This window comes from Tasmannia lanceolata, unplaced genomic scaffold, assembly GCF_043159265.1.
Source record: "Tasmannia lanceolata isolate RefF3 unplaced genomic scaffold, GAP_Taslan_0.1 ptg000020l, whole genome shotgun sequence".
Taxonomy (NCBI): Eukaryota; Viridiplantae; Streptophyta; class Magnoliopsida; order Canellales; family Winteraceae; genus Tasmannia; species Tasmannia lanceolata.
Window position 1 is genome coordinate 6,995,334 of NW_027518697.1, and position 27,445 is coordinate 7,022,778.

At 39.0% G+C, this 27,445-nt stretch overlaps 1 protein-coding gene across 2 annotated transcripts; it reads left to right on the forward strand.

Annotated features, from left to right (window-relative positions):
• The first annotated feature begins 2,802 nt into the window (after positions 1-2,802).
• On the forward strand, positions 2,803-25,247 carry LOC143854421 (putative E3 ubiquitin-protein ligase RING1a). Of its 2 annotated transcripts, XM_077364396.1 has the most exons (11): positions 2,803-2,937; positions 3,019-3,052; positions 6,756-6,814; positions 22,375-22,456; positions 22,603-22,723; positions 22,832-22,873; positions 23,318-23,860; positions 24,041-24,148; positions 24,260-24,496; positions 24,568-24,644; positions 24,747-25,247. In XM_077364396.1, the coding sequence occupies exons 1-10, from the start codon at positions 2,814-2,816 to the stop codon at positions 24,598-24,600; spliced, it is 1,383 nt and encodes a 460-aa protein (XP_077220511.1). In that variant the 5' UTR covers positions 2,803-2,813; the 3' UTR covers positions 24,601-24,644; positions 24,747-25,247. The 2 variants fall into 2 exon arrangements, with proteins under 2 accessions (XP_077220511.1, XP_077220512.1); XM_077364397.1 differs by lacking the exon at positions 6,756-6,814 and having other exon boundaries at positions 2,804-2,937.
• The last annotated feature ends 2,198 nt before the right edge of the window (positions 25,248-27,445 follow it).

The following is a 27,445-nucleotide window of genomic DNA, read 5'->3' on the forward strand; positions in this document are numbered from 1 at the left end:
GAGATTTGAGAGACAACGAATAAGGAGAGTGACAAGTGGCTAAAAAACAAGGAAACAAAACACTCCACTCAAAATATGATTGATTGTTCCTTGTTTTTAGCTACTTCTCAGTCTCTACTCATTTGTGCCCTCTCAAATCTCTCCTTCTCCCACCCGCCCTACCCCTTTCTCACCATTTGAGAAACTTAATTTATCATGAAAAAAAAATTCATGCTTGCCAGACATGGTGTAAAAGTTCCTGAAAAACAGAAAAACAAAATACCAATTTTAAATGGGCAATTTCTTTCACTAGTTCTTAAGAATTTTTTATGCTCTCCGGTCCCGTCCACTCAATTCTCTCCTTCTTCCTCCACTAGTTTTTAACAATTCTCTCATTAGTTTTTAAGAATTTCTCTAAGAATTTTGAACAAACTAGTGTCAATATCAATTTTGAGCAATGGTTGATACTGACTGCCAATGGTGATCCTAAAATTCTAGATAGTGTGATTACAATTGGTATTGGGTCAAATCTGGCTTCTAAGTCACCAATGGCAGTTAGTACGTATTCAAATCTGGCTTCTAAATCACCAATTAGAGCCCTAACACTCAGGATTTATCCCTCTATATGAAGATGATTTTTATAAATAATGTAATCACGCAATAGCTGAGTAACATGATTGAAACAGAATACGTATCACTGAACTTAAAACATCAGATATTAGGTGGAAATGAGTTTCTATGACCTCCTACCACTTTGGAAGTTCATAAGCATATGAAAATAGTCACTCTTTAAGAACTTCCACCTCATGAAGGCCCAAGTGTCATAGTTTGTTTATTGAATTCCTTGATTTGAATAGCATGTGCTGGATCAGCCGTGATAGTTCACAAAAAGAAATGGAATTAGAAGCCTCACTTAGTATTGTAGGGTAGTCATGGACTCATGGATATATAGTAAATAGGCAATTTCCCGAACACTTGACCTCGGCACAACCATATTGTGAAATCAGCGATTGCTCATAAACATGTTCATTACATTGTCAATGACGGGGATCACAATAGTGTTCAAGTAGCTTGATTTAGGTTTTATTTATAGATTGAGAGGAGGCTATGCCCTTTGAATGGAGAAGTGTTGCATCATATGTGGTCACAATATAAAGGCAAGATACATCATTGGAAACAAAAATGAATCAGCGCCAATCCTGAAAAACAATAATAGTCTAGCGTGAAACCAATGCTGCAAAAATCTCATGTCATTGCAGTATCTAGGCAAGATACATCATATGTGGTTTTCTTCATTTTCTACTTTCCATTCTAATTTCTTCTCGATTGGCAAACACTAGATCTAGGGCATTTTTGGTCAAAACTGTTGATATCGAACTTCAGATAATGACCAGACCCATGAAAACCTTGATGGAGTGAAAACCTCCTGCAAGAAGAGGGGCCAAAGGGTTGTTGGGTCGCTCCATCCTTGCCCACAACAGGTTATTAATTATAACCGTCAGTTGGATTGTTGGGTCGCTCCATCCTATCACTATTATCCTGTTTGTTTAAGATTATGCTAACCAATTATTGGACTCAAAATTAAACGTTCTCTTTAAAACAAAATGCATCCCAAAGTATACTCAAGCAAACCCCATCATCATCCATCACTAATCAAACTTCAAATCAAAGAAAAAACAAAACAAAAAAACACTAATAAAACCTAAAACCCGGTAATGATTTTTTTCAAGGGGGGACGGTATCTGAGCTCAAGCTCAGATAGAAATTCTGAGGAAGAGTTTTTATGTAGGGCATCTCCCATATTGTTTGATTCATTCATTCCATTGAACATGACATAGATAGATTGTTCCTAAGAAACCATCTCCATAGGATCATCCTAACCGTTCGATTTGTAGAGGCACAAAATGGACCATTTTGTAGACGTCCATTTTAAACTTCTACAAATCAATGCTTACCATGATCCTATGAAGATGATTTCTTACGGACACCCTATCTATTCCATTCCATAGAACATGACATAGATAGGTTGTTCCTAAGAAACCATCTCCATAGGATCATCTTAACCGTTCGATCTGTAGAGGCACAAAATGGACCATTTTGTAGACGTCCATTTTAAACCTCCACAAATCAACGCTTACCATGATCCTATGAAGATGATTTCTTAGGAACACCCTATCTATGTTGGGTCCTATAGAACCAATATCTAACATAACCCAAACAAATAGGCAGCCACCCTATTTAAAAACTCTAACTCAAAACCATATATATATTTTTTAAACCTAGAAGCCACATATGTACTTGTTTTCTTCTGAAAATATACGAAGAAAGATACACCTCCGAATATCATTGTTTTTTGAAGTTTCAAATGACAAAATTAGTGGAAGCAAAGGTTACTCATTTTTCGTCCATGAATCTGAAAAAAATAAATTATTGCGGAATAACTCATTTTTCGTAAATGAATTTGAAAAAAATAAATTATTGTTTCAAAGAAGAAAAAAAATCAAAACTAAACATAATTTTGAGTTCAATTAATTGGTTATGAACTCACAATCGATTGTCCACCGGGCCTATACGATAATGATCAACGAGTACAAACTCACTCTCGATCGGAATCGACACCTAATCATGATCAACGGCCAAGATTGCATTTGGTTACTATGTGAGTCTCCTAATACGAGATCAATGATAATAATGGCACATACACATCGGGCCTAAGAATTAATCACTGCCCTTGATCATCGTGGCTTTGATCTCACTCTCGAGTAAAAGGGCGAAGGCCCGTAGCATTCCTCAATAAGATTTTAAATTGTTTTTCAGAAAAAAAAGGTGCTCATATGTTTCGATTCTCTCCAAATTCCTCACACGAGAAGAAGCAAATGCCCGCACAAAACCGTTCTTCCGACAATCTGGCCGCCGGCGAAGTCACCCCGCCGGAACTCCACCACCAAGAACCAGATGGTATGTATAAATATAAACACAATCTTCTCACTTTCGTTGAAATGAAAAACAATTCCTCGTCCTTTTTCTGTAATTTCGCAGATTCCGAAGGAGATTCTTGCCGAGATAAAGACGAGTACGTTCCCTTATCCAAGATTGGAACTTTGGTCATGTCTTGACCTAATTCTTTTTTTATTAGCATTGCCTTTTTATAAGTTTCTAGATCATGCATTTATTTTACTTCATTTAAGTGTTACTAATCTTATATGAAATTTCCTTTTGAATCAGTTATTTCCCCTCAGCTTGTTTGATTATGTCAAAAGGACTCATTTGTTTTACAATCCTGGTTTAAGATCAAGGAAAAACTTTTCCATGAATTGTTTTTTTTTTCTCTATCACTTGTTGATTTCTGTAAGAAATAAATTTAGGCAAATGACATCAGCACTCTCTTCATTTGATAATGGCACTCCTTACTTTAATGAACACTTTCTTGGTTGGCTGTTGATGTTTTTCTGGAATTATAGTAGACTTAAACAACTAATTAAAAATTTAGAACAGTGTAAAATTGTATTTTTCAGTGCTCTTCTGAAGCTAGATAATGCAAATCACTGTTCCCAGCTTGCCAATAAAACTGAAAGTTCTTTTGATGCTAATAAAATTGAAATTTGTCATGGCCAAGATCTTTTTATAGTCCATCTACTATCTGTTCGTTACTTCTTATGAAATGGGTCTTTGTAGTTCTTTTGTTTAGTTTTTTCTTCATGAAGTCGTGTTCTATTACCACATGTTTGTTTTTTTTGAAATGCCATATCTGCAGCAGTCTGGGTGGTACTATGATTTTCATGATACAAGTTCATCAGAGCAATTTGTCCATACTCGCCTTCTCTCCTTAACCCTTTTTACTCAAATGAGTCCATGTCTGATTCTTGGCTTGATCACTAGGATGATAAGTAGTCTTGTAGCTTCTACTTTGCTAGCCATTCATATTTTTCACCATATAGGTAAAAATGAAAAATACTTAGTTGATATTTTTATATCTTGGACCCTATTTTAGTCTACATCACTACACTATAGGCTGCAATTGCAATAGAGTTGTTTGGATCTTGCGATATTCCTTTTGATGACCTTTACAATCCATGTGTTTGAGTGAACTGTAATTAGCTGTTACATGAATTGCCTTGCCAAACCAGTAGTGAATCATGAATGTGTTTTGATGAAAATTTAAGTATAAAAGTTTTCCAACAACCTGTTAATAATGAGGATGGTCATGTAGGATCTCTCCTTCATCTTCATAAGCTTTTGATTTCCTCACTGCTTAAAACACCCATGTTTTGCTGCTAGTTGTTCCATATTTACTTAAATGATGTAGGGCATATTTCTGTTTCCTTAATATAAAAGATCTAGAGGTGCTTTCGTCCAGAGATCTTGGATATTTTATTTAAGAAATCTGGTGATCACTTTCATTAAGATAGGAGGTTGGGAAGATAATGATGGTAGTAGGGAAATAGTGAAGGTAAAGGTAGCTGTTGGGAAGTTCATTACTTTCTTTTCGTCTATGAAAGTATGAATCATGAAAAGAAGTCAGTGGCGAACATGAGGGAATTGGTAAACATGAATTATGGATGTGCTGTCAAATAAATATTGAAAATGCAATGGCGATAGTCGATACTGTTAAATAATATAAGTAAAGAAAAACAATACCGTGCCTATGTACTGATGTTACAATTACTGGAGCTGAATCTTTTCAAGGAGGGGAGAATGATGAGGATTGTAGGCCCAAGAAGGGGCATATTTGCCCATTAGGATTTATTTCCGTGTTATTTAGTTTTTAGGATTTTTATTTCCATGTTTTAGTTTTTAGGGCTTTTATTTTCCATGGAATTTTATTTACATTGCCTACAATATAGGCCTCATGTATAAGAGATTTTTAGTTTTGATGATTAATTGAATTGATTGAGATTTCTCCCCTCTAATTTTCTCTTCTCTCATCCTCTTCTCCTCTTCTCCTTTCTCTCTTCTTCTTCTCTTCTTCCCTTTTCTATTTCTCTTCCCAGTCTTGCATCAAGGTTAAAGCTGGAAAAATAAATAGTACATTTTTTAAAGTCAGAGTTTCACCTTCATTGTGGTCTTTTGAAGCATATGCCTCAGAATTGAGGAGTATTGAGGCTTACAACTTATCTACCTCGAGGTGTTGAGGCTACACCTTGCCTCGAGGTTTACACCTTAACCACGTTGGAAACACTGATTATACTCTAGTATTTGTATAGGCATATTAGAATGGAGTTTTTTTTATTTTTTCCCTCCTTGAGGTCTTTGTTCTGTTTTTTCTTTGTTCTTCCTCTGTAATCTTCGGGAGACTTTCTCGGTCTTCCCTCGGCCTTCCCATTATTTCTAATACATCTGACTTACCATTTCAAAAAAAAATTAGTCACCAGTCCCTTGTAATTATGTAGAACCCAAATTTTGTTTACTCTAAGTGATTCATTTGGTTATTCCAACACTGTTTATATTATAGGATTTGTATAAGCATATGAACGATTCATTTGGATATTTTAACACTGATTACACAATAGTATATGCATAGTTATCAGTCTCTTGTAATTACTTATAACTCAAAATTCGTTTACATTTTTAATTTCAAGTAAAAATAAGTGAAAATATCTCCATAGTCCTACTTATTTAAAATGATACAATGGAAGAAGTAAAAATATCTCCACAGTCCTACTTATTTAAAAAATGATACAATGAAATGAGTGAAAATTTCTCCATAGTCCTACTTATATGAAATTATACAATGGGATAAGATATTAAGATCTGGATCTGGTAGTCATTGCTTCCATTGCCTTAAGTACCCCATGTTGCCCAACCAGAATGTGGCCAAAGGTTTCATTTCTCCCATTAAGAATGGAATTCTTTAGTAAACCGTTACTTTATATCATGTATATCTGAATGAATATTCTAGGAAAGATGCTTTCCATACTTCTCTTGCTTCCAAGCAACGTGATCCCTAGTGAATGTGTGAGCCAGATTACTTAAGATGTAAAGACTGTCGTTGAGACAACATCATGGCGGATTACTTCTATAATTATTCCCCGTATTATTAGACCTTATTTCCAGCTAACGAGTGGTGATCCCAACCATTCGATGTATGCCATCGACACTTAACCATCGTTTTGACAGAGTGACAATCCCAACTTGGCTCTCCCAGGTTCCATTTCATGCCACGGCCTATTCCTGCTAACTGACACTATGCAAAGTGTAAATCAAGGCTGAAAATTTATTTCTAAAGAATCCGACATTACACTGGCTGATGGCAATGTGGTTCAGGTCTTTAGTTTTCCAGTAATTCCTTTACATTCTACAAATAGGGAGGTAATGGAGTAGTTGCCTTTCTAGGATGCACAAAATAAAGCAAACGTATGTAGGTTGTACATGTGTCTAGAAGTCAGTTTAGATAATTTACATCTTTATTCAGAGATAAGCAGGTATAATATGCTTTATGGTGCAGGTTTTGTTCGCCAATTACTATATAGAACATCTACATTAATATAAGTCTCCTTCACCCATGAGTACCCTTGATGCTGTAATATGCAGCACACAAACACATGCATGTGTGTACTGTCAATGAAATGGTAATTGCAGCAAATTGGGATGTATTTTATTGGTAGAGTATGTGGAATATTGTCCATTTTCTTTGCTTTTTTATTATTTTAACTCAAGCATAATGATATTTCCTACTGTATCAATATGCTTGAGTTATGCATATTTGGGTGTTTATGCAGCAATGTCTATGTATAAATATATACCAATTCTGTTGGTTCCTTTGTGTTCATTTGCAGATTTGTCCTAGTAAAATTGTTAGATATAAGGAAAGAAGTGCAATGCCCTGTGTGCCTAGGTATGGATATTTGGGAAAACATCATTTGAATTTTCTAAGATTTTGATATGAATGCAAACTATTGTTTGTGGCTAGTAGGCATAATTTTCATTGCTTCGTATTACTATTACAGAAGAAAAAAAGAAGCTATGTTCATCCGATGTTATTATACAATTTTGTTGGGGTACAAGTGATATATGCATCCCACACAAGTTACCAAATATATTGAAGAAATGTAAAATACCCATATGGTCTATAAAAATAATAACAAATTTGGTTATTCGCAATGTTCGATGATGGCTGTTAAGCATTCATGGTTGAATGGTTACAGCGTCCAACTCATAATCGGACCATTTGTAGGATCACGATGATTCTCTATAGGAAAATAAGATACCTGACTGGGTATCCGTGTAACAATTTTTGCTCTAGGGTTCATAAACACAATAAGTGAATAATTGAAATTGAAGATATAATACAACAAATAGTTTTGTATTCTCCTTAAGCTTTATGATTCATCAAAAGATTGATATGGAAATCAGCATATCTATCCTTTGAAAGGTCCATGGTAATGACATCAACTACCTGTTCTTTGGTGGAAACATGTAGTGTCTTTATCTCGAGTTAGAACTTTTTGTCTGGTGAAATGGTAATTGGTAGTCAATGTCCATATGTTCAGTTTGTTCATGGTGTGCTGAACTTGAGGACATGTGAAGTTTACTTTGGTTGTTGCAATATAATGTCAATATTGGAGTCCTGATATGGAAATCTCGTGGGAACTATTTTAACCAGGCAATCCCATAACAGCCTCTTTTACGATGAAGTACTTTGCTTAATATTCTAGATCAAGCAATTGTTTCTACTCCTTACCGTACAAAGTTAATTCTTTTATAAACACAGACACAACATAATATGTGATGCATTTACCTGATGACCTTGTAACTAGAAGTCTTTCATGTATTTTTTGAAAACAGCTTTCGAATGTGAAGCCATGGTCTTATATATGAATTAACCAACTTTATTCATTTCAAATGTGATGCTTTCCTACATAATCCGTAAGATTAAAGACCTTCCACTATTCCATGTACTTATTTTGCATCTTAAAATACCTTTCATTTTTTTTATGAATGATGAAGCACAACTTTATTGACAAAGAGCAAAGAAAACACAACAAGAACGGGTTGGTGAAGGTAAAACAGGAACAAAAAAAAGCATAAACAATCAGCAAAAAAAAAATCACACATGATCTTCAAACAGAAGATGTTCCCGAACAACCAAATACTATCTAATCAATTTGTTGCGGACCAATGAACCCACATCTCCTTGTGCCGGTATATCGTCGAAATACATGATAGGAAACTTCCCAATGAAGGGCTTGAAGGTATGGTTCATTAGTCTCATGGCAGTGTTTGGGGCATTAGATAGCCCAAACAACTTAACTAGCCACTCATATAACTTCTGTTGTTCCTTAAATGTGGTCTTCCACTCGTCTCCAGGCCGAATTATGATCTTGTGGTAGCCACTACAAAGGTTGATCTTCAAGACCACATTAGCTCCTCCCAACATATTAATCATATCATCAGGCCTCGGTATGGGAAAATGATACTTGATAGCTTTGTTGCATGGATTCTTTGCCCCCCTATGCCGAATCCGTGTCGACACGTCTCCACATGTGAATCGGACATGGATTCATGTGGGACACACCCGGATTCTTGTTGTAGCCGTGTCCTGCACGAATCCTGTTTTTTTCGGGCGAATCCGATTCATCGTTCTCTTTTCCACACGAATCCTGTTTTTTCGGGCGAATCCGATTCATCGTTGTCTCGTTTAAAATTCGAATCCTATATATTTTCTCTTTAAATGTGTTTTTTTAACTTTGCTTATATGAAAGCACAAATCGTACTCTTTTAATAAAAACCCCAGTGCACAACCCCTTCATCCTTTGACTCTCTTAATACAAAACTCACAACAGCCCTCTACCCCCAAAATTTTCATGAATATATATGCACACACACACACACACACACACATATATATATATATATATATATATACATATTAAAATTTTTTATTTTGAAAATTTTATTTTATTTATTATCGAATCCGAATCCTACTTTTGGAGGCTTGCCGAATCCAATACCTCGAATCCATGTCGGATCCCGACACTCGAATCCGAATCAGTGCAACATAGCTTGATAGTAATCTTATTGTCAAAGTACATACACCATGATCCATCCTCTTTTGGTGTCAGAAGGGTTGACACTGCACACAGGCTCATACTCTCCCTCACCATCCCTTTCTGCAATAATTCAGCTACTGCCTATGAAGTGCTTCATGTGGATCTCATTCTGCATGTTGCTTTGTTCGACACACTGGTCCTTGGAATGATGTTTATGTGGGGTTGAATATCCCTCATAGGATGCAATCCTCCTGGCAGTTCTCCTGGTAACACATCTACATATTCCTACGTCAAAGGTTGTACTATAGGGGGGGGTAATAGTAAGCCTCATGAACCTCCTTAGCTACTAGCAAGTAAATAAATTTAGCCCCTCTGTATTTTCTTTTAAATCCACCATAAAGTAAGTTTTTGTTCCCCCTTCCACCTTATCTTTGTTGCTCTCTTTATTTGACAGGCCCAAAATAACCTTTACACCATCCTTAGAATATGTAGTGCTTCAGTACTTATCATGGAAAGTCTTACGATTCTGTCCGCCTTCGCCTGACAAGCAAGTGACAAGCATCCATACGCACTACGTCACACAACACTGTTAACAGGTCTTTAGATCTTTATTGTAATGCTCAAGGGTATACTTGTCTTTGTACTTCACTCTTTATTATTTATATTACATGAGTGAGGGGGAGAACCCTAACTCAATCTTTTCTCTCACTCTTTACTTTCTCTCCTTTCTCTACCTCTCTCAACATGGAATCAAAGCTCTAGGGCATGGATGCCTAGGGCCATTTTTTTTTCTTTTTTCTTTTTTCCCTAACCCTAACCCTAACCTCCACCTCCATCTTCTCCATCCCTAACCCCAACCATAACCCCTCTATTCTTTGCTACAGTAAATCGCTACAATACTGCTACAGTGAATCACTACAATACTGCTACAGTACATCGCTACCGTTCCTGCTACAGTACCCTCTTTTTCCCACTCTTCCTTGCCGTAATCTGATTTATCATAATCTCTTCTTCCTCTTTTGGGTCATAGCTATGCCCTAGATTTTCTTGTTCGGCTTGATCCCTATCTTCATGGTGTTGTTCTAGATTTGTACTTACATCATTGCGATGTTTGTGGCTCGGAGTTGTCTCGACTTTGTCTTTATGCCGTGAGGTTGTTTTATGCCTCCCTTATGCATATGTTGTCCTCACGAAGCCGCGGTCTATTAGCTTGCTTATATTCTTCATCCCTGTCTCTACTTGCTCGTTGTTGGTCCTCTTCAGTCTTCTTCCCTGTCTCTTATGGAAGATACCCCTAGTATTGAGGACCCTACCATTCGTACTCCAGCTATGGCTATTAGTTCCCAGCCGCGTCAGGCTGCGTCGTTGTCTTTGTCTTCGGTGGATGCGTCATTCCCACCGATTACCACTTCCCGTCTTGATGGATCCAACTATTTGAGTTGGAAGATTGCTGTGGAGACATATCTGAAGGCCTGAAAAAGATTTCTATTATTCGTCGTGATCCCCCTCTTGAGACTGACCCTACCTTTGATGATTGGGATGTAGATGATGCCCTTGTTCGTACACTTCTATGGCAGAGTATGACCGCTGCCATTGCTAGCACCACGATGGATCTCCCTACTGCCAAAAAGGTATGGGAGCACACTGCGGCATTATATTATGGTGAGGGGAATGTCGCCCGTGGGTGGGTCACAGGCGCGGTGATTCTGCAATCCATGATTACTGACAGTTTGTCTCCTATTGCCAGCAGTTGGATGCTCTTATGCCTCTCACCACTGATCTTACCACGGCAGCTAGACAGCGGGATCAGCTCCGTGTTGTTCATTTCCTTGAGGGTCTTGGACCAAAGTTCACTCATCTTCGACAGCACATCCTTGGGTCGGTACTGTACCCACTCTTCAGGAGGTATTTTTATGAGCTCAGCAGTAGGGCTGCAACTCGGGTCGGGCGGGTCGGGTTTTGGAGAACCCAACCCTACCCGAGAAATATCTCGGGTCGGGTCGGGTCGAGTTTTTTTTCGGAAAACCCACGATTCCCAAACTCGGCCCTACCCATGATAAATCTCGGGCCGGGTAGGGTCGGGTTTTTTCACGTTGACGCAATTTTTTAAGGAAAATTCTTGTTTGGCAAGGCAACTCAACTCATAGATGTAGAAATTACACTCACAGTACACTTGAATCAAACAATGATGTAATTACACTCACATTACACTTGAATCAAACAATGCTGTAATCAAACAATGTTCTCATTACAATCAAACAATGCTGAATCAAACACTTGAATCAACTCAACTCAAAGAAGCAGAAATTACACTCACATACAATAACAGTGGGTGCGTGGGTTTTCACTTTTAACTTTTAACTAAGAATAGAAAAAAATGTACATACTATAACTTATGTAACTCGAGTCGGGTCGGGTCGGGCCCCTTCAAACCCAGCTCGACCCGAGATTCATGCGGGCTTTTGAATGCTCAACCCGGCTCGACCCGAAACCCATGAAACCTGAACCCAACCCAAGTTATTTTCGGGTCGGGTCGATGCGGGTCGGGTAAAACCCGGCTCGAGTTGCAGCCCTACTAAGTAGTGTGCACTTGGCATTACTGTTCCTACTCTCGTGGATGTCTCGACTACTGCTGCTTATGGAGCCGCTGACCGCCCTTCCCGAGGAGGAGGCATTTTTATCGCGGCCGTGGTCGCGATACTAGCCGAGGCGGACGTGGCGGCGACCGAGAGGGTGGCCGTGGAGGTCGAGCTCGGCCCTATTGTACTCATTGTAGGCGTGAGGGTCACTATCACGAGACATGCTTTGATCTCCATCCTGAGCTGCGTCACACTCCAGATCCTCGTCAGGGCCGTACTGCACATCTTACCCTTCCAGATTCGCCTGCTCCTATTGACAGCCCCTCACAGACACCACTGGCTACTCCGGCCGATCAGATGGTCGTCTCTCGTGCCGACTATGATGAACTACAACGTTTTAGGTCTGCCAGCCGCCCTCCTACTGTTGGTCTTGTTCAGCCAGGTAGTTCTCCTGCTTCGTTTCTCTCTAGTTCTAGCTCCTGGATTATTGATTCGGGAGCATCTCATCACATGACAGGTACCCAGTCATCCTTACATGATTTTCATCATGTTGTTTCACGTTCTATTACTCTTGCTGATGGGAGTACCTCTCCTATCACTGGTGTTGGCAGTTGTTCCCCTTCACCAGGCATTATATTATCATCTGTGCTCTGTGTCCCCAAGTCACCTTTCAGTTTACTTTCTGTTAGTCAATTAACAAAGCATCTTCATTGTTCTATCTCATTTTTTCCTTCATATTGTCTTTTTTCAGGATCTCTCGACTGGGAGGACGATTGGCTCAGGCCGTGAGGTGGATGGCCTTTATCGTCTCGACTGCACTCCGTCCCATCCGATTGGCTCGGTCGATGCATACCAGTGGCACTGCCGTCTATGGAGCGTTTACGCAGGATTCCCTTCGTTTCTTCTTCATCTGTTAGGTCTTTTCAGTATGAGGCATGTGAACTTGGGAAGCATCATCGTGTGCCATTTCCCTCTAGGACTGTTAGTCGGGCTTCACACCCTTATGCTCTTGTTCATTCTGATGTATGGGGTCCTGCGAGGACTACCTCTTTATTTGGATTTCGCTATTTTGTGGTCTTTATTGATGACTACTCACGTATGACATTGACTTATTTAATAAAAGATCGTTCTGAAGTTTTTTCTGTATTTCGTGATTTCTATGCTGAAGTTAGTAATCAATTCTCATGTGTTATCCAATGTCTTCGCACTGACAATGCAAAGGAATATTTCTCTTACTCAAATGGTTTTCAGGAATTCCTCTCTTTGCGAGGCATTCTTCATCAGTCCTTATGTGCTCATACCTCTCAGTAGAATGGAGTGGCTGAGAGGAAGCTTCGCTCCTTGTTAGATGGGGCCCGAACACTACTCTTTCAGATGTGGGTCCCTAAGACCTATTGGGCTGATGCTGTAAACACAGCATGCTACCTGGCGAATAGGCTTCCCTCTTCGGTCCTTGGTGGCACCTCTCCGTTCTCGATTCTCCGTCCTACCTCTGACCCTTTCCCTCTTACTCCTCGAGTTTTTGGCTCTCTGTTTTGTCCACGTTCTTGGGTCAGGATTAGATAAGTTGGATCATCGGGCTGAACGGTGTATCTTTCTAGGTTACTCTCGGACCCAAAAGGGTTATCGTTGCTACAGCCCTCCCTGCGACGATCCTTTGTCTCGGTGGATGTTACATTATTTGAGACTCAGTCATTTTTTGGTCCGTCCATCTCGTTGGATCCCTCCCCCTCTACACTTCAGGAGGATTTCTCGCATCCTCCTGTTCTTCCTCTTTCTGTTCTTCCTGATCCCATCCCTGTTTCTACACCTCCGGTGTCTAGTTCCTCCCCTACAGTTGATTCTACTGTTATGCTGATGTCAGCACCTTGTGCAGCCCCTCTACCTCCACCATTGAAGCAGTATCAGCGCCGGGCCAAATCTGTTGCTCATTCAGCCCCGCCTGAGCCATCATCATCTCAGCCGGAGATCCCCACTTCTGAGGTACATTCTGACTCTCCCATTGCCTCTCGCACTCGGTCTCGCAATACTGCTCATCCCATTTCCTCATTTGTGTCTTATGACTTTCTCACGCCTGTATTTCGCAGTTTTGTTTCGTCTTTGTCCTCTATTTCTCTACCTAAGACTTTACAGGAGGCACTTGATCATCAAGGCTGGCAGGCGGCTATGGATCTTGAGATGCAGGCCCTTCAGGCCAATCAGACATGGGATTTGGTCCCTCTACCATATAGTGTTCGCCCCGTTGGTTGTTGCTGGGTTATGCAGTCAAGCACCTTCCTGATGGCACAGTTGAGCGCCTTAAGGCTCGACTTGTTGCCAAAGGGTACACGCAGACATATGGGATTGATTATGACGAGACTTTTTCACCAGTTGCAAAAATTCCTTCTGTCCGTGTCCTGCTATCCCTTGTTGTGAATCATGGCTGGCATCTTCATCAGTTGGATGTAAAGAATGCCTTTCTTCATGGTGATTTGGAGGAAGAGGTCTATATGGACCAACCTCCTGGATATGTTGCTCAGGGGGAAAGATCTTCTCTTGTTTGCCGTTTGAGGAAATCCATTTATGGTCTCAAACAATCTTCGAGAGCCTAGTTTGGGAAGTTCAGTGCTACACTTATTCGCTTTGGCATGAAGCAGTGCGCAGTTGATCACTCCGTCTTTAGTTTTCAGTCTCAGGCTGGTTGTGTTCTGTTGATAGTATATGTCGATGATATCATTATCACTGGTAGCGATACATGTGGCATTCAGAGGCTCAAATCCTTCCTTCAGACAGAGTTCTCTACTAAGGATTTGGGTTGTCTTCAGTATTTCCTGGGCATTGAGGTTGCCTATTCGACTAGGGGTATCTACCTCTTACAGAGGAAGTATGTTCTGGATCTTCTTGATGAGACAGGTTGTTTGGGAGTCAAGCCTGCCTCAACTCCTATGGACTAGAATATGAAATTACTCCCTGAGGAGGGAGTCCTGTTAGAAGATCCAGGGCGATACAGATGCTTAGTTGGGCTAGATTTACAAATTTTCTGTTTGGCCAAGCGAAATGATATACAACCCAAATCCAAGACATTTTAAGTACTCAACAATGCCTCGCTGATTTGCATACATGGTATCATCTTGTGCTTCTCTACCTGTTGAAATTGACAGATTTTCCCTGCTAAATGCTTAAGGATTGGGTGGACGAATTTCCTTGTTCCTATTGTCGCTCCTCAGGTTAACTTGCTATCCACGATTGGAATTCCTCTTCATGTTGCCCATATTATTATTACATCGTGTTGTTGTCCAATGTCCCCTGCTTCAAATGTAAGCACCCATACTTTGATGTTATTTGCCATGCATTCCTCCCACATAATGTACCACGATCTGCTCTTTTGATTCTGCCACCACTTCATGCTTTCCATCTCCCATGCAGTCATCCGTACTCCGATCCCCTTGCTTCAAATTCTTCCACTTTTCCTATAAATGTTGTAAATAGTTTTCTAGTAGAAATTTGTCTTACAATTTCTTGTTCTTCGATGAAGTGATCTTTGTCTTCACCTTGAACAATTCCCACCATGCCGACACAATTTTCATGAACTTGATGGCCACAATTTTACGTTTTTGTGATCCGACACATCTTTATAGTCAAACACTTCGCTCCACAATATTCAACCAATCAATAAAATCTTTAGGGTGTTGTTTCTCATTGAAATCATAGATATCAACCTTCTTACTAAAATCCCTAGGGCCCCTTTCCACGGATTGAGAAAGTTTAGGGGGTTTCCTCCCTCTCACCCAGCCCAACTCATGGAGCATAATCAAAGGAAGGGTTAAAGTCTCTGTGTTTCTCTCTTACATGTTAATGACTGGAACAAAATCATTTTTGACAACACACATGATAATGCTCGGGATTGTTAGTGCCCAATCCCTTGAATGGATTAGATCAATTTTGATGGGCAGTAGTAAGCTGCTTAATAAGCTTCTACCTCTTTAAGTCCTAAAATCTGGATGAAAGGCAATTCTCTCAGCACCATCAAATGGCTTAAGAAGGAATTGTATGTTGCATGGAGGTTCAAAAAGTTACTTAGAGAAATGTTGAATCACGCTGCTAGTCTTTGAGTGCTCATGTTCCCTTCTAAGCATATCTCTAATTCCTCATCTCTCTCCCGTACAGGAAGGTTTTGACGAACCCCTCTACCCCAGGCTCTTCTTGCTTACATGGAACTAAATCTCAGCCTGACCTGGCCTATAATAATTGGTGCATTCCTAGGAAGGGTATTATATGCTAAATCACAAATATGATTGTTAGAACAAATCCAAAAATCACAAATATAAATTTTCTATCAAAGATGATTATAAAATAAAATAATTCCCAAAACTATCCAAAGAACATAACTAGAGCAGAAAATAAGAGATTAATATAGTATAAATTCACATGAATAGAAAAACATAAACCATAATCAAGAGAAGATGGAAGAGAGAATTGGAGAATCACTTACCAGTAGGAACAGCTCCAAATTCTATTCAGTCTCTCTACGCTAAATATACATTTTGGAGGAGACCATCAAGATCTCTCTCTCTCTCTCTCTCTCTCTCTCTCTCTCTCTCTCTCTCTCTCCCTCCCTCCCTCCCTCTCTCTCATCAAAGCCAAATAGATCAAAATCTATAAAGTGATTTAAAACTGAAAATTAAATCACTTGACACGGCAAGGAGGTATCACAAACGGCTTTGGATAAGCACACTCCAACTGGTATACTCTCTTCACTTCACAAGTCTGTCCACACACTACATCAAATTTAAATCTAACAGGAGAATCACATACCAGAAGGAAAATCTTCAAATTCTAAATTTCCACTCTAAATATAAATTTTGGAGGAGGCCATTAAGAGAACTCTCTCTCCCCTTCTCTCTCTCTTTTCAAAGCCAAATAGGTCAAAATCTCTAAAGTGATTTAAAACTGAAGATTAAATCACTTAATCTCTCTTCAAAGCAAGGAGGTATCACATATGGTTTTGGGTAAGCACTGATATACTTTCTTCATTTCACAAGTCTGTCCGCATACTTCATTACATTTGAATCATGTTTTCAGCACTTGTTTTCAACGTTTACAACAGACATACATCGTACCTCTCTCTCTCTCTCTCTCTCTCTCTCTCTCTCTCTCTCTCTCACACACACACACACACACACACACACACACACACACACACACACTAATGAATCCATGAAAAGAGGAGCTCAACAAGAATACACCTACGCAAAAACGCAGCCATTGTGTTTTCTGCACAACTTGAGATAACCCTAGATTAGGGCTTAACAAGGTTCTTGACTTGAGAAAATCTAAAATAAAAAGCAATTAGAGGAAAAAGAAACGGTGTGAAGCAACCAATTACTCCAAAAGCTTAAGCTGTTAGATTTGGTGTTATTTAAATATTTATACTCCAACACTCGCCCCGAGGTTTTAAATTTCGACCGAAATCCGAAATTTCGGGTTTCGGTGGAGAACGAAACCAAAATCGTGTGAACCCGAAACGTTACAAAATTTCAGTCGAAATTTCGTTTTTCCCGAAATTTCGGTCCGAAATAAGGAAAATCCCTAAAAATCTTGGGTTTTGACGTTATTTAATATTCTCCTGAAATTTCGGGTGAAATTACCGAAAGTTTAGGACGAGATAAAATACTAATTTATTTGTTTCATCTGATTTCGGCCAAAATTTTGAAATTTCGGCGAGGACCGAAACGCATTCCGAAACCGAAATTTAAAACCTTGACTCGCCCTCACGTGTGACACCTCTTTTTTTTTTGGGTTGGGCGTACACATCGATTTTTCAAGGAGTTGTTGAGTTTTGAACCCACGACCTATCCCGAGACAACAGACCGAATCCATTCGATTTCGAAAAGGAGTACTAATCCTTAACTTTTCGAGGAATCCTTCATCAGTACCATGTGAGCCAACCAATTACTCCAATAGCTTAAGCTGTTAGAGTTGGTGTTTAAACATTTATACTTCAACAAACAGGTTCATATCAATTCTCTTGTATCATGCTACTTGTTTTAAATGGGAGAGAGATAGAGAAGAGAGGAAAGAAGAGTAAAACCCCTGATTTCCATACTATTATATATATGTGTGTGTGTAAATGATTTTAGCACTCCACTCTTTTGATAGGTGGCGAAAGTTTCTTGTCTTTTAGTGTTTAAAGGGCTGTCAAAAGGTTATTTACAGATCCCAAAAAAGCTCTGGCAAGGCCAATTAAAAACAAAAAGACATGTTACTTTCGCCACCTATCAAAAGAGTGGAGTGCTAAAATCATTTCCCTATATATATATATATATATATATATATATATATATATATGAGGAAAGTGTTGGTGAGCTTAAGCGCCCCAATCACATGGGTCCCACATTTTCTGTGGTGATCCAAACCATTCATTTGCAAGGCCTTATCATAGATAGGGTGTGTACCAAAAATTAGCCCCATAGGATCATCCTAACCCCTACATTTGTGGAGGACAAAAATGGGCAGATTTGTGGACAAATAATGTCTGTCCATTTTGACCTCCACAAATGGATGGGTTAGGATGATCCTATGGAGCTGATTTTTGGTACACACCACCCCATCTATGTAAGGGCCTTTCAAATGAATGCTTTGGATCATCCTAACAAAGTAGGCCCCAATGTGATTGGGCGCTTAAGCTCACCAACACTTTCCTCTATATATATATATATATATATATATATATATATATAGAGAGAGAGAGAGAGAGAGAGAGGAAATGATTTGTGTGCAGCTGCATAGATAAGTTATCTGTGCATGGCTCACAAACCGTGGGGGGGGGGCACATTTTTTGGGGGATCCAAAGCATTCATTTGGAAGGTCCTTCCATGGACAGGGTGTGTACCAAAAATCAGCCCTATAGGATCATCCTAGCCCAATCAAAGGTGGAGGGGGAAATGGACAGACACTGTTTTTGCCCATTTTTTCCCTCCACAAATGGCAGGGTTAGGATAATCCTATGGATCTGATTTTTTGTGGAGACCCTATCCATGTGAGGGCCTATCAAATGAATGGTTTGGATCACCCAAACAATGTGGGCCCCCACTGTATTTTAAGCTAGTGTGTAGATAACTTATCTACACAAGTGTGTAGGAACCCTTTTCTCATATATATATATATATATATATATATATATATATATATATATATATATATATATATGGAAAAGTGTTGCTACTCGGTCTTGTAGCTAAGCTTATCTACTCGGTCTGGTTAAATATAGTGGGGGCCCACATTGTTTGCGTGATCCAAACCATTCATTTGAAAGCCCCTTACCTAGATAGGATGTCCACAAAAAATAAGACCCATAGGATGATCCTAACCCATCCAACAATGGAGGGAAAAATGGGCAGATTTGTTGACAAACTGTGTCTGTCCATTTTTTCCCATTTTCCCTCCACTGTTGGATGGGTTAGGATGATCCTATGGATTTGATTTTTTGTGGACACCCTATTTCGGTAAGGGGCTTTCAAATGAATGGTTTGGATCACCCAAACAAGGTGGGCCCCTACTGTATTTAATCCGACCGAGTAGATAAGCTTAGCTACAAGCAGGGGCGATGGCACTTGAAAGGGAAGGGGGACAATTGCCCCCCTTAATTTTTTGGGAAAAAAAATATACCTTTATTTTTTAATATTTTTTTATACTTACCCCCTTTTTTAAAAAATATGCCCCCCTTTCCAATCATCCCTAAGATAGAAAATAAGTTTAAAATTTTAATTTTACCATTTTTATATCCCTTCCTTCTAAAATATGCCCCCCTTTACTATAATATTGCTTTCATTTGTTTGGAGAAAAAAATTACTATAATTTTTGCCCCCCTTGTGCAAAATTTCTGGCATCGCCCCTGGCTACAAGACCAAGTAGCAACACTTTTCCCAATATATATATATATATATATATATATATATATATATATATATATATGAGTTAAGTGAAGCTACACATACGTGTAGCTAACTTAGCTACACCGACGGCTTAAAATACAGTGGGCCCACATTATTTGGGTGATCCAAACCCTTCAAACCGTGGAGGCAAAAATGGACAGATTTGTGAAGGTTTTTACACGTCCATTTTTGCCTCCACAAATCGTAGGGTTGGGATGATCCTATGGAGCTGATTTTTTGGGCACACCCTATCTATGTGAGGGCCCATCAAATGAATGGTTTGCATCACCCAAACAATGTGGGGCCCACTGTATTTTAAGCCGTCACTTGTAGTTAGCTACACGTATGTGTAGCTACACTTTTCTCTCTCTCTCTCTCTCTCTCTCTATATATATATATATATATATATATATATATATATGAAAACACAAATTACAAGTGTGCCACTCACAAGTGACATATGATGGGACCTATCATGTATTGTACAATATAGTCAATATAATAGAATCCCAACAATTATGAAACTTACTAATAATAGGAGATTTCTTTGTGTAGACATCACATGGTTTGCAATTCATTACGTGGCTCTTGAAAGCCTATGTAGGTAGGGCAACTTCGATGAGGATTTTCGCATCAAAAGAGTGGACCACTTTGACATATGAACGGGTTTGCTTGAAAAGTCTTGAATATCATATTCGGTGGTAAGTTTTGGGGAAAAAGTTATGAGCTACTCAAAAGTATTAGTGAATTAAAATTTTTGTAGCTCACAAGTAAATTATGAGGAAAAATTCACCATTCAGTCAAGCAAGAGCTTCCCTTCCCTCTACCTCTGAACACGGCTTTTGTGATCTATACTAGTCCGATGACCAACTCAGGATTGACAGAAGGATCTCTGGTGAAAGAATGATCTCTGGGACAAAACTCCAGCGCAATAAAATGTTTGTATCTCACATGTCAACCTGTAGATATGATACTGTTGAAGTGATAGAGAAGTCCATGACAATTGCTTTTTCTTCTTTGTTGTTGAGGGGGCATTATCTTTGTGTAATACTTCTCATCTGTTGTTTCTTTCTCTTGTGAAATGGAGGAAACAGTGCCCATCTTTTTTCTTTTTGAAAGGAGTGCCCATCTCTTTGTCCATTGTAAGGTGGAGAAATATATGTGGTCCATGGTTATTAAAAGGTTGGGCCTTTCTTTGGTTCTTCTCTAACTCTACCTTGATTTATTTAAAGAATGGGAAGTAAGTCACCTAGGAAACAAAGGTCATATTCTTGAATGTTGTCTCCTTCTACAGTTGTTAGGGGAATTTGGAATGAAAGACATCAGAGTATCTTTGAAGAGATGTGTCCTTCAATGGGAAAACTATTAGGAACATCAAGAAACAATTAGTTAGTTTGGAATTGGTGAGAAAGAGTTTGAGTGTCAGTTTAAGGTCTTATAGAAATTGAGAGACCTGCCTCCTTCTCGATTTTGGGTTTTGGTTCGACCTAGATTCAATTTCCTTGGGTTCTTCACATTTTTGGTTTAAGACTTTCCTCGTGGTTTGTATTGTTGAATGCATTTCCAATTTTTTCATCTGGATGGCGCACAATAGCTTTGGGCCCCTTCGAGTGGGATTTTTGAAAATCGAATTTGCTAGCGGATTGCAGTGGAGAAATCGGTGTGACGTGGCAGGTCATGATCTTGACTTGGGGGTCCCACAAATTTGGCATTTTTTGCTAGATTCGATTAAATTGAGGCTATTGGGTAATGTAAGGAGCAATGGGTTTTTCTTTTGGGCCAAGGAGAATGCTCCTGGGCAATTCATACTATGTAAATCTAGTGGGACTACTGGTCCCCATTGTAATTTTGCTGGTATGAATATATTTGTCAATTTAAAAAAAAATCATAAGGATTATGTTGACTAGGTCATTGGCTGGCTACCGTCGGCTCAGCCTATGTTCATCACTTTTGCTGCATATTTCTGTTATTCCACGTTTGGAATTGAATGTTACCGTTGAAGTAATCTCTTTGGTCCGGTGAAATGATCTAAGATTCCTATTAGTCCAGTCACACATCACTTAACATTCTCCCTTACAAACTCATGCACAGTAGCGCTTGCACATACACAATCTACATGTATATAGTATACATGTGCCCGGGGGCGATGCCAGAAATTTTGCACAAGGGGGGCAAAAATTATAGTAATTTTTTTTCTCCAAACAAATGAAAGCAATATTATAGTAAAGGGGGGTATATTTTAGAAGGAAGGGGTATAAAAATGGTAAAATTAAAATTTTAAACTTATTTTCTATCTTAGGGATAATTGGAAAGGGGGGAATATTTTTTAAAAAAGTGGGTAAGTATAAAAAAAATATTAAAAAATAAAGGTATATTTTTTTTCCCAAAAAATTAAAGGGGGGCAATTGTCCCCCTTCCCTTTCAAGTGCCATTGCCCCTGCATGTGCCCCATTGATGCATATCATACCATGGTTCTACGTGCATTGAGTTGCACTGCTACAACTGAGTGACTTGATATATCTTTCAGCTTGTAATGGGATATTTGTTCTTTTAGATTGTACATGTCAAGTTTTTAATCTGACCTTTTCTTGGCGAATATCACAAAAGGATTTCAATCCTTTTGATCATATATATATATATATATATATATATATATATATATATATATATATTTGTTTAAATTCCTACCTATTTTATTTTATTTTTGTTTTCTACGATTTATGATTCAGATCAACAGAAAAGCTGATAGGCCCCTCTGATTTTTTTGGTGTCTTTTACATGTATGATGGTTTGCAAGATGCTTCTGTGTGCTGACCAACCTAGGAACTAAATCTATGACATCTGCCTGCATGGAGCTGCCGACTTTTGTGGAAAAAAGTTCCATGATTGATTGCTTCCTACTTTTCTGTGCAGGCGTCATTCGGAAGACGAGAACTGTAATGGATTGCCTGCACCGCTTTTGCAGGGAATGTATTGATAAATCAATGCGACTTGGGTATTTTATAAAACCATATGCTTATATTCTCAAGTGTTGCCCAATCTCATTGCTGTGTGTTCACCTGACGAGTGTCTTCCATTCACAAGAAGAAATTGTGAGCCATCAATCTTCTAATTTATACTGATAACTGTACTTTTTTGCAGGAACAACGAGTGTCCTGCATGCCGCACTCATTGTGCAAGTCGTCGCTCTTTGAGAGATGACCCAAACTATGATGCCCTGATTGCAGCATTATACCCAGATATTGATAATTATGAAGAGGAGGTAAGGTCTATTGAGCGATCTAATTTTTTATGGGTGTGCTTGTCATTTGGATTTGGTCAAGTTCATTTTTAATATGGAACCTACACTGTACTGAATACCTGGTTTCAGGAATTGGCTTTTTATGAAGAGGAAAAGACTCGCAATAAGCAGGTGAGAACAGTTACTAGTGTATTAGATATATTCCATTTTTCAATGTTCATACATAGCTTTCCTGTGAACTAAGTCACAAATATCTCCGATATCTTCAATATCGCGTTTTTAACGCAACATTTTGATAAAACTACAAAATCCCAAAATAGTCTTGAAGTTTTAAAAATATGGCGATATTTTCATCTTTATCATAAAATATCGCAATAATATCACAATATTAACCCGATATTTTTACGATATTTTTATTTTATATATTTTCTTAAATTTTATATATTTTAAAATAATTTTATTTTTATCATTTTTTCCCAATATAAACCCGAAAAAATAAAATAATTAATATATCCTGGGATTTTTCCTTGCCGAAAGATTCCTGAGAATGATATTTGTGACATAGCCTGTGAAGCTTGTGTGCTTCAGATCCTTATTTTGGTATTTGTTGGACAGGTTCAAGCAACTATAGCTCAGACTCTTCGAAGACAATCAGAAGCACTTGGTAGGAGACGTACCACGGCTAAAGCTACAGCAGCAGCTTTTGTTAGAAAATCACAAGGGAAATATCGAAACAGTCATGGTCAAAATAGTTATTCTAAAGGGAGAAGTACAAATGGTCAAGCCACTAGGAGAGCCGGATCCGATGATGATGATGACTCAACGAATGTTAATGAGGGAGAGGATGATTTGTCTTCCGCCGATGAACCCTGCCCAGATGTCAGACAAAAGAGGTACAAGAGATGGGCAACACCACGGAATCCACCTGCTTTAGCAGGTGCCACCAATGCTGATGGGGGTTGCAATGAAAATATTGAAATAGTTGTGACCAGAGAAAGCACAGGTGCATTTCCTGAAGTGCTCGTTTGGGGCAAGGGAGGTGCACGAAGTCACACCCGATATGGTACTTTAAGTGGCGCAAATGGTAAAAATGCCCGGAGTAGCCGTGTAGCCAAGCTAGTTGATTACCTCCGAAACCTTGAGGAAAATGATGGAGAGGTAGGTAGAAAAGAACCTGTCTTAATGCTTATATGGATTCATTCAAGCCATGTGTTGTCATGATTGAGAAACAACCAATTACTCCAAAAGCTTGAGCCGTTGGAGAAGGCATTATTTAATCTTTTATACTTTAACAATGATTAGTGGTCATGATTTGATGACTTGTGATTCTGTATTCAGTTTTATGTAAATCTCACGCTTCTTCCTTTGGACGAACAAAGTACACCAAGTTTGCAGCGGCCATACCTTTGCTGCCGGCCCACATTGTCTGTTACACACTTATGTCAAGTGAAAATTCTCTTCTGACCCGCCTACTTGGATTTCATTGTTTTTGTCTACTTTTAAGTCTTGAGGGTTTTAACTTCTAATCAAAGATGATATCTATATGCATGGATGCAGTTCATATCTCACCAGATTCCCATTCAAGCTGAAGAACTTGAAATATTAGTAAGAGAGCCCCGATGTGCTATTGCAAGTCAATGTGGATCAAGATTCAAACCCTCTACCTTTACATATGATTCGATTACCAAGTCACAGTTTGATCCTTCGAAAGAAGACATGGAGCTGCAAATATTAGGTCCACAAGAAACTCTAGCAGGACTTCATGCTTATTGTGCTTCCAATCGAGGCAATCTGGTGAGGCATCCTGTCCAGTATTCATATTAAAATTCAGTTATCAAATTGTGTTCATGTACTCTCTTTTTCAGGTTTTGGTGTATCGGTCAAGATCGCACGGTTAGGTGCCGCATGGGACCTTTTGTTAGATTTCCAAAAATACAATCAAGTAAACTCATACTGCATCTCTTTCCTTGTTTCTCTATTTTGTCTCAATGGTTTCATTTCAACTATATCAATGACACTTGTTAAATTCTAAACTCTGTCCTAGAAATGGAAGAGATGAATGCTTCGTAGCGTCACCATTCTTGAGGATTGTGTTGTCATGCTATCTTATATTACTTCGAAGAGGGGTTTCACTTGTTGATAAAAGGACGTGACAGCAGGAGGGACCATGGCAATGGTAGAAGACATGCTTACTATTGAGTGATGACTCAGTCATGCGTGAGAGTGGACGCGTTTACAAACTACTGCTCAAGTTAGTTTGGTAGTATGTTTCCTAAACTGGGCTTTAGATGATATCTATGCTCCAGCATGAAGTGGAATGTTAGAAATTAAGTCAGTTTAGGGAAATGCATATTAGTGTTTTGGTCTAACTCTTTAGGTAATTTCATATGCTTATTTACATTAGGAGGATGGGCGCATTGTTGGATGGCTAGTGGCTTTTTATGTAATTATGAACATTCACTTGTATAAAAGCATATGGGATTTAGGAAGAACAAACTCGACGATTTCTCTTCCTATTATCTTTCTTTCCTGCTTTTTTCTCTTATACTTTCTCCATATTAAGTGGGTGTGGTCAATCCATCATGTAGTTCAACAGATACATAGGATTCCCCTCATCTTCAAGTCCTTCCAAATGAGTCTTTACTTGTTATCTATCACTGCAGAGGGGCTGATGTTACTTCGGCCCTGTTCGTTTCAGCTTATGACAACCGATTGCAAGCCCTAAACCTATTATTGGATTCAAATTTACATTTAAATTTCAGTCCAATAATAGATTTAGAGCTGAAAATCAGTTGTCGTAATCAGAAACAAACAGGGCGGCCTTCATGTGGGGAGGATTCATCCGCCCTGATTGCCTACACTGGAGCTGGCCGTCCCATGTAAAGAAAAGGGGCGAATTTATCTTTTCCCTAATGCAAAATGGGATTTGCTGGCGTCCATCGCAGAAGGCATTCCGCGGATGGTCTGTTGCATATGACAGCAGCCACAGAGGCCTACTTTTCAGCAGACGTTGTCTTCATTCACGAGGTGGCGGCTGCTGTCAGATGCAACAGACCATATGCGAAATGCCTTCCGTGATGGACGCTAGCAAATCCCAATCTTAAATTAATTAGTACATATAATTAATGCGGAAATTATAAAGAACCGATCATGTATAGTGAAAATCCCTAAAAATAGAAGTAGAAAGAATTTTCATTTGCAAAAATCAAAGCTTTTCTTTGCCAAACACTAATCGAGTTGATCATAGTCCCATCTGAGATCAAATTTTTTTAATGGCATTTGGCCGAGATTATGGTTGTTGTTTGGATCAATGGATAGAATATGGTAAATATAAGGTACGAGTGGACCCAAAAAGGGACCTCTTTTTCTACCAAATTTGACTGAATATTGCAAAGGAGTTGCATTAAAGTCACAGAATCCTATGATAACAGGCACATCTTTCTTTCTCTGCACTGTAAAAAAGGAGAAAAGAATGTAGAAAGCTACAAATCAGGAGGGTGACTTTAGTAAAAGTGAGGTGTTTTTTTCTAGTTGCATTTTAGTACAGTGGGACTCATCGTGGATGGGACCACTGTGAATTCCTCGTTCTCTGTGTAAGAATCCGTTGATCATGCATAGGATAATGATAGTGCCACCCCGTGGTGGTGGGGCCCACTAGATGCACATGCTAGATCATGAACACGCATGGGAGTTTTTTTAATCAGTTTAGATGATTCATATCACGAGTGGGTCCCATCTGTTTTGGCCAAGGGGAGTTGAGGATCAGCTGTTGTGATAGTCCAATGGACTATCAGCATTTTCTCCCTCGGAACATGAAACCTCTTTTCTCCCCGTTCTCTCTACTTACAGGTGTCAAGGGGATCCACCTAGGTTTTGGTCACGATCGGTTCGGAGAGAAATTATATGGTGTAAGGCTTTACAACAATAAGGCCTTTGTACGGTGGAATACCACCCTTGACATTTGATCCAACAACAGCTCATCAAAAAGCTCAATGAGCTGTTGTTGGATCAAACGTCAAGGGCGGTACCCCTACCGTATTGTTGTAAGCCCTTGCACCATATAAAATCTCCAGTTCGGATATCTTATTGGTGGGATCCTTTTTGAAGTGCTTTATGAGTTTTGAGTCACTATTCATTTCAATTCGGACAGTCCATTGGAGTGTCCTCGATCCTACTTAGGATTAGGTGTTAGAAGAGAAGAAAAATGTAAGAGAGAGAGAGAGAGGAGAATATCAATTCCATTTCTGGTGGCACAGATATAGACTTTGAAATGGTGAGCATCTACCAAATGGCCTAGATGTGCGTTCGTACTCAATAATCGGCTTAGGTGGTTTGTTTAGTAGAGATGAGAATAGGTTCGCAAAGGTAGAATTCAAAAATTATGCTTCCTTGGCATTCTAGGATTTGGATTAGTATTGTGTTATTATTCCACGTTGTGATCCGAAAAGAAAAAGAAAAAAGACCTCAATCCTTGTGGCCTTGCGGAAGGAGTGATAGTAATTGCTACCATCACCCTTCATTTGCGGCATAGCTCTCGGGCAAAGAACAAAAGATGAAAGACAGACCTTCTTGCCTTTGTCACATCTCCCCCTCAGCGACAGCTACCACGAGCTTTGTGGTAGTGCCTCTTGATTCTCAATTCCTAGCTAGTCTAGCTAGTCTTCTCTTTTGCCCTTTCAGAATACTACTCTCAGGTATCTTCTCTTATTTGTTATTTTAGCCATAGAAGAAAGAATGCGTTGT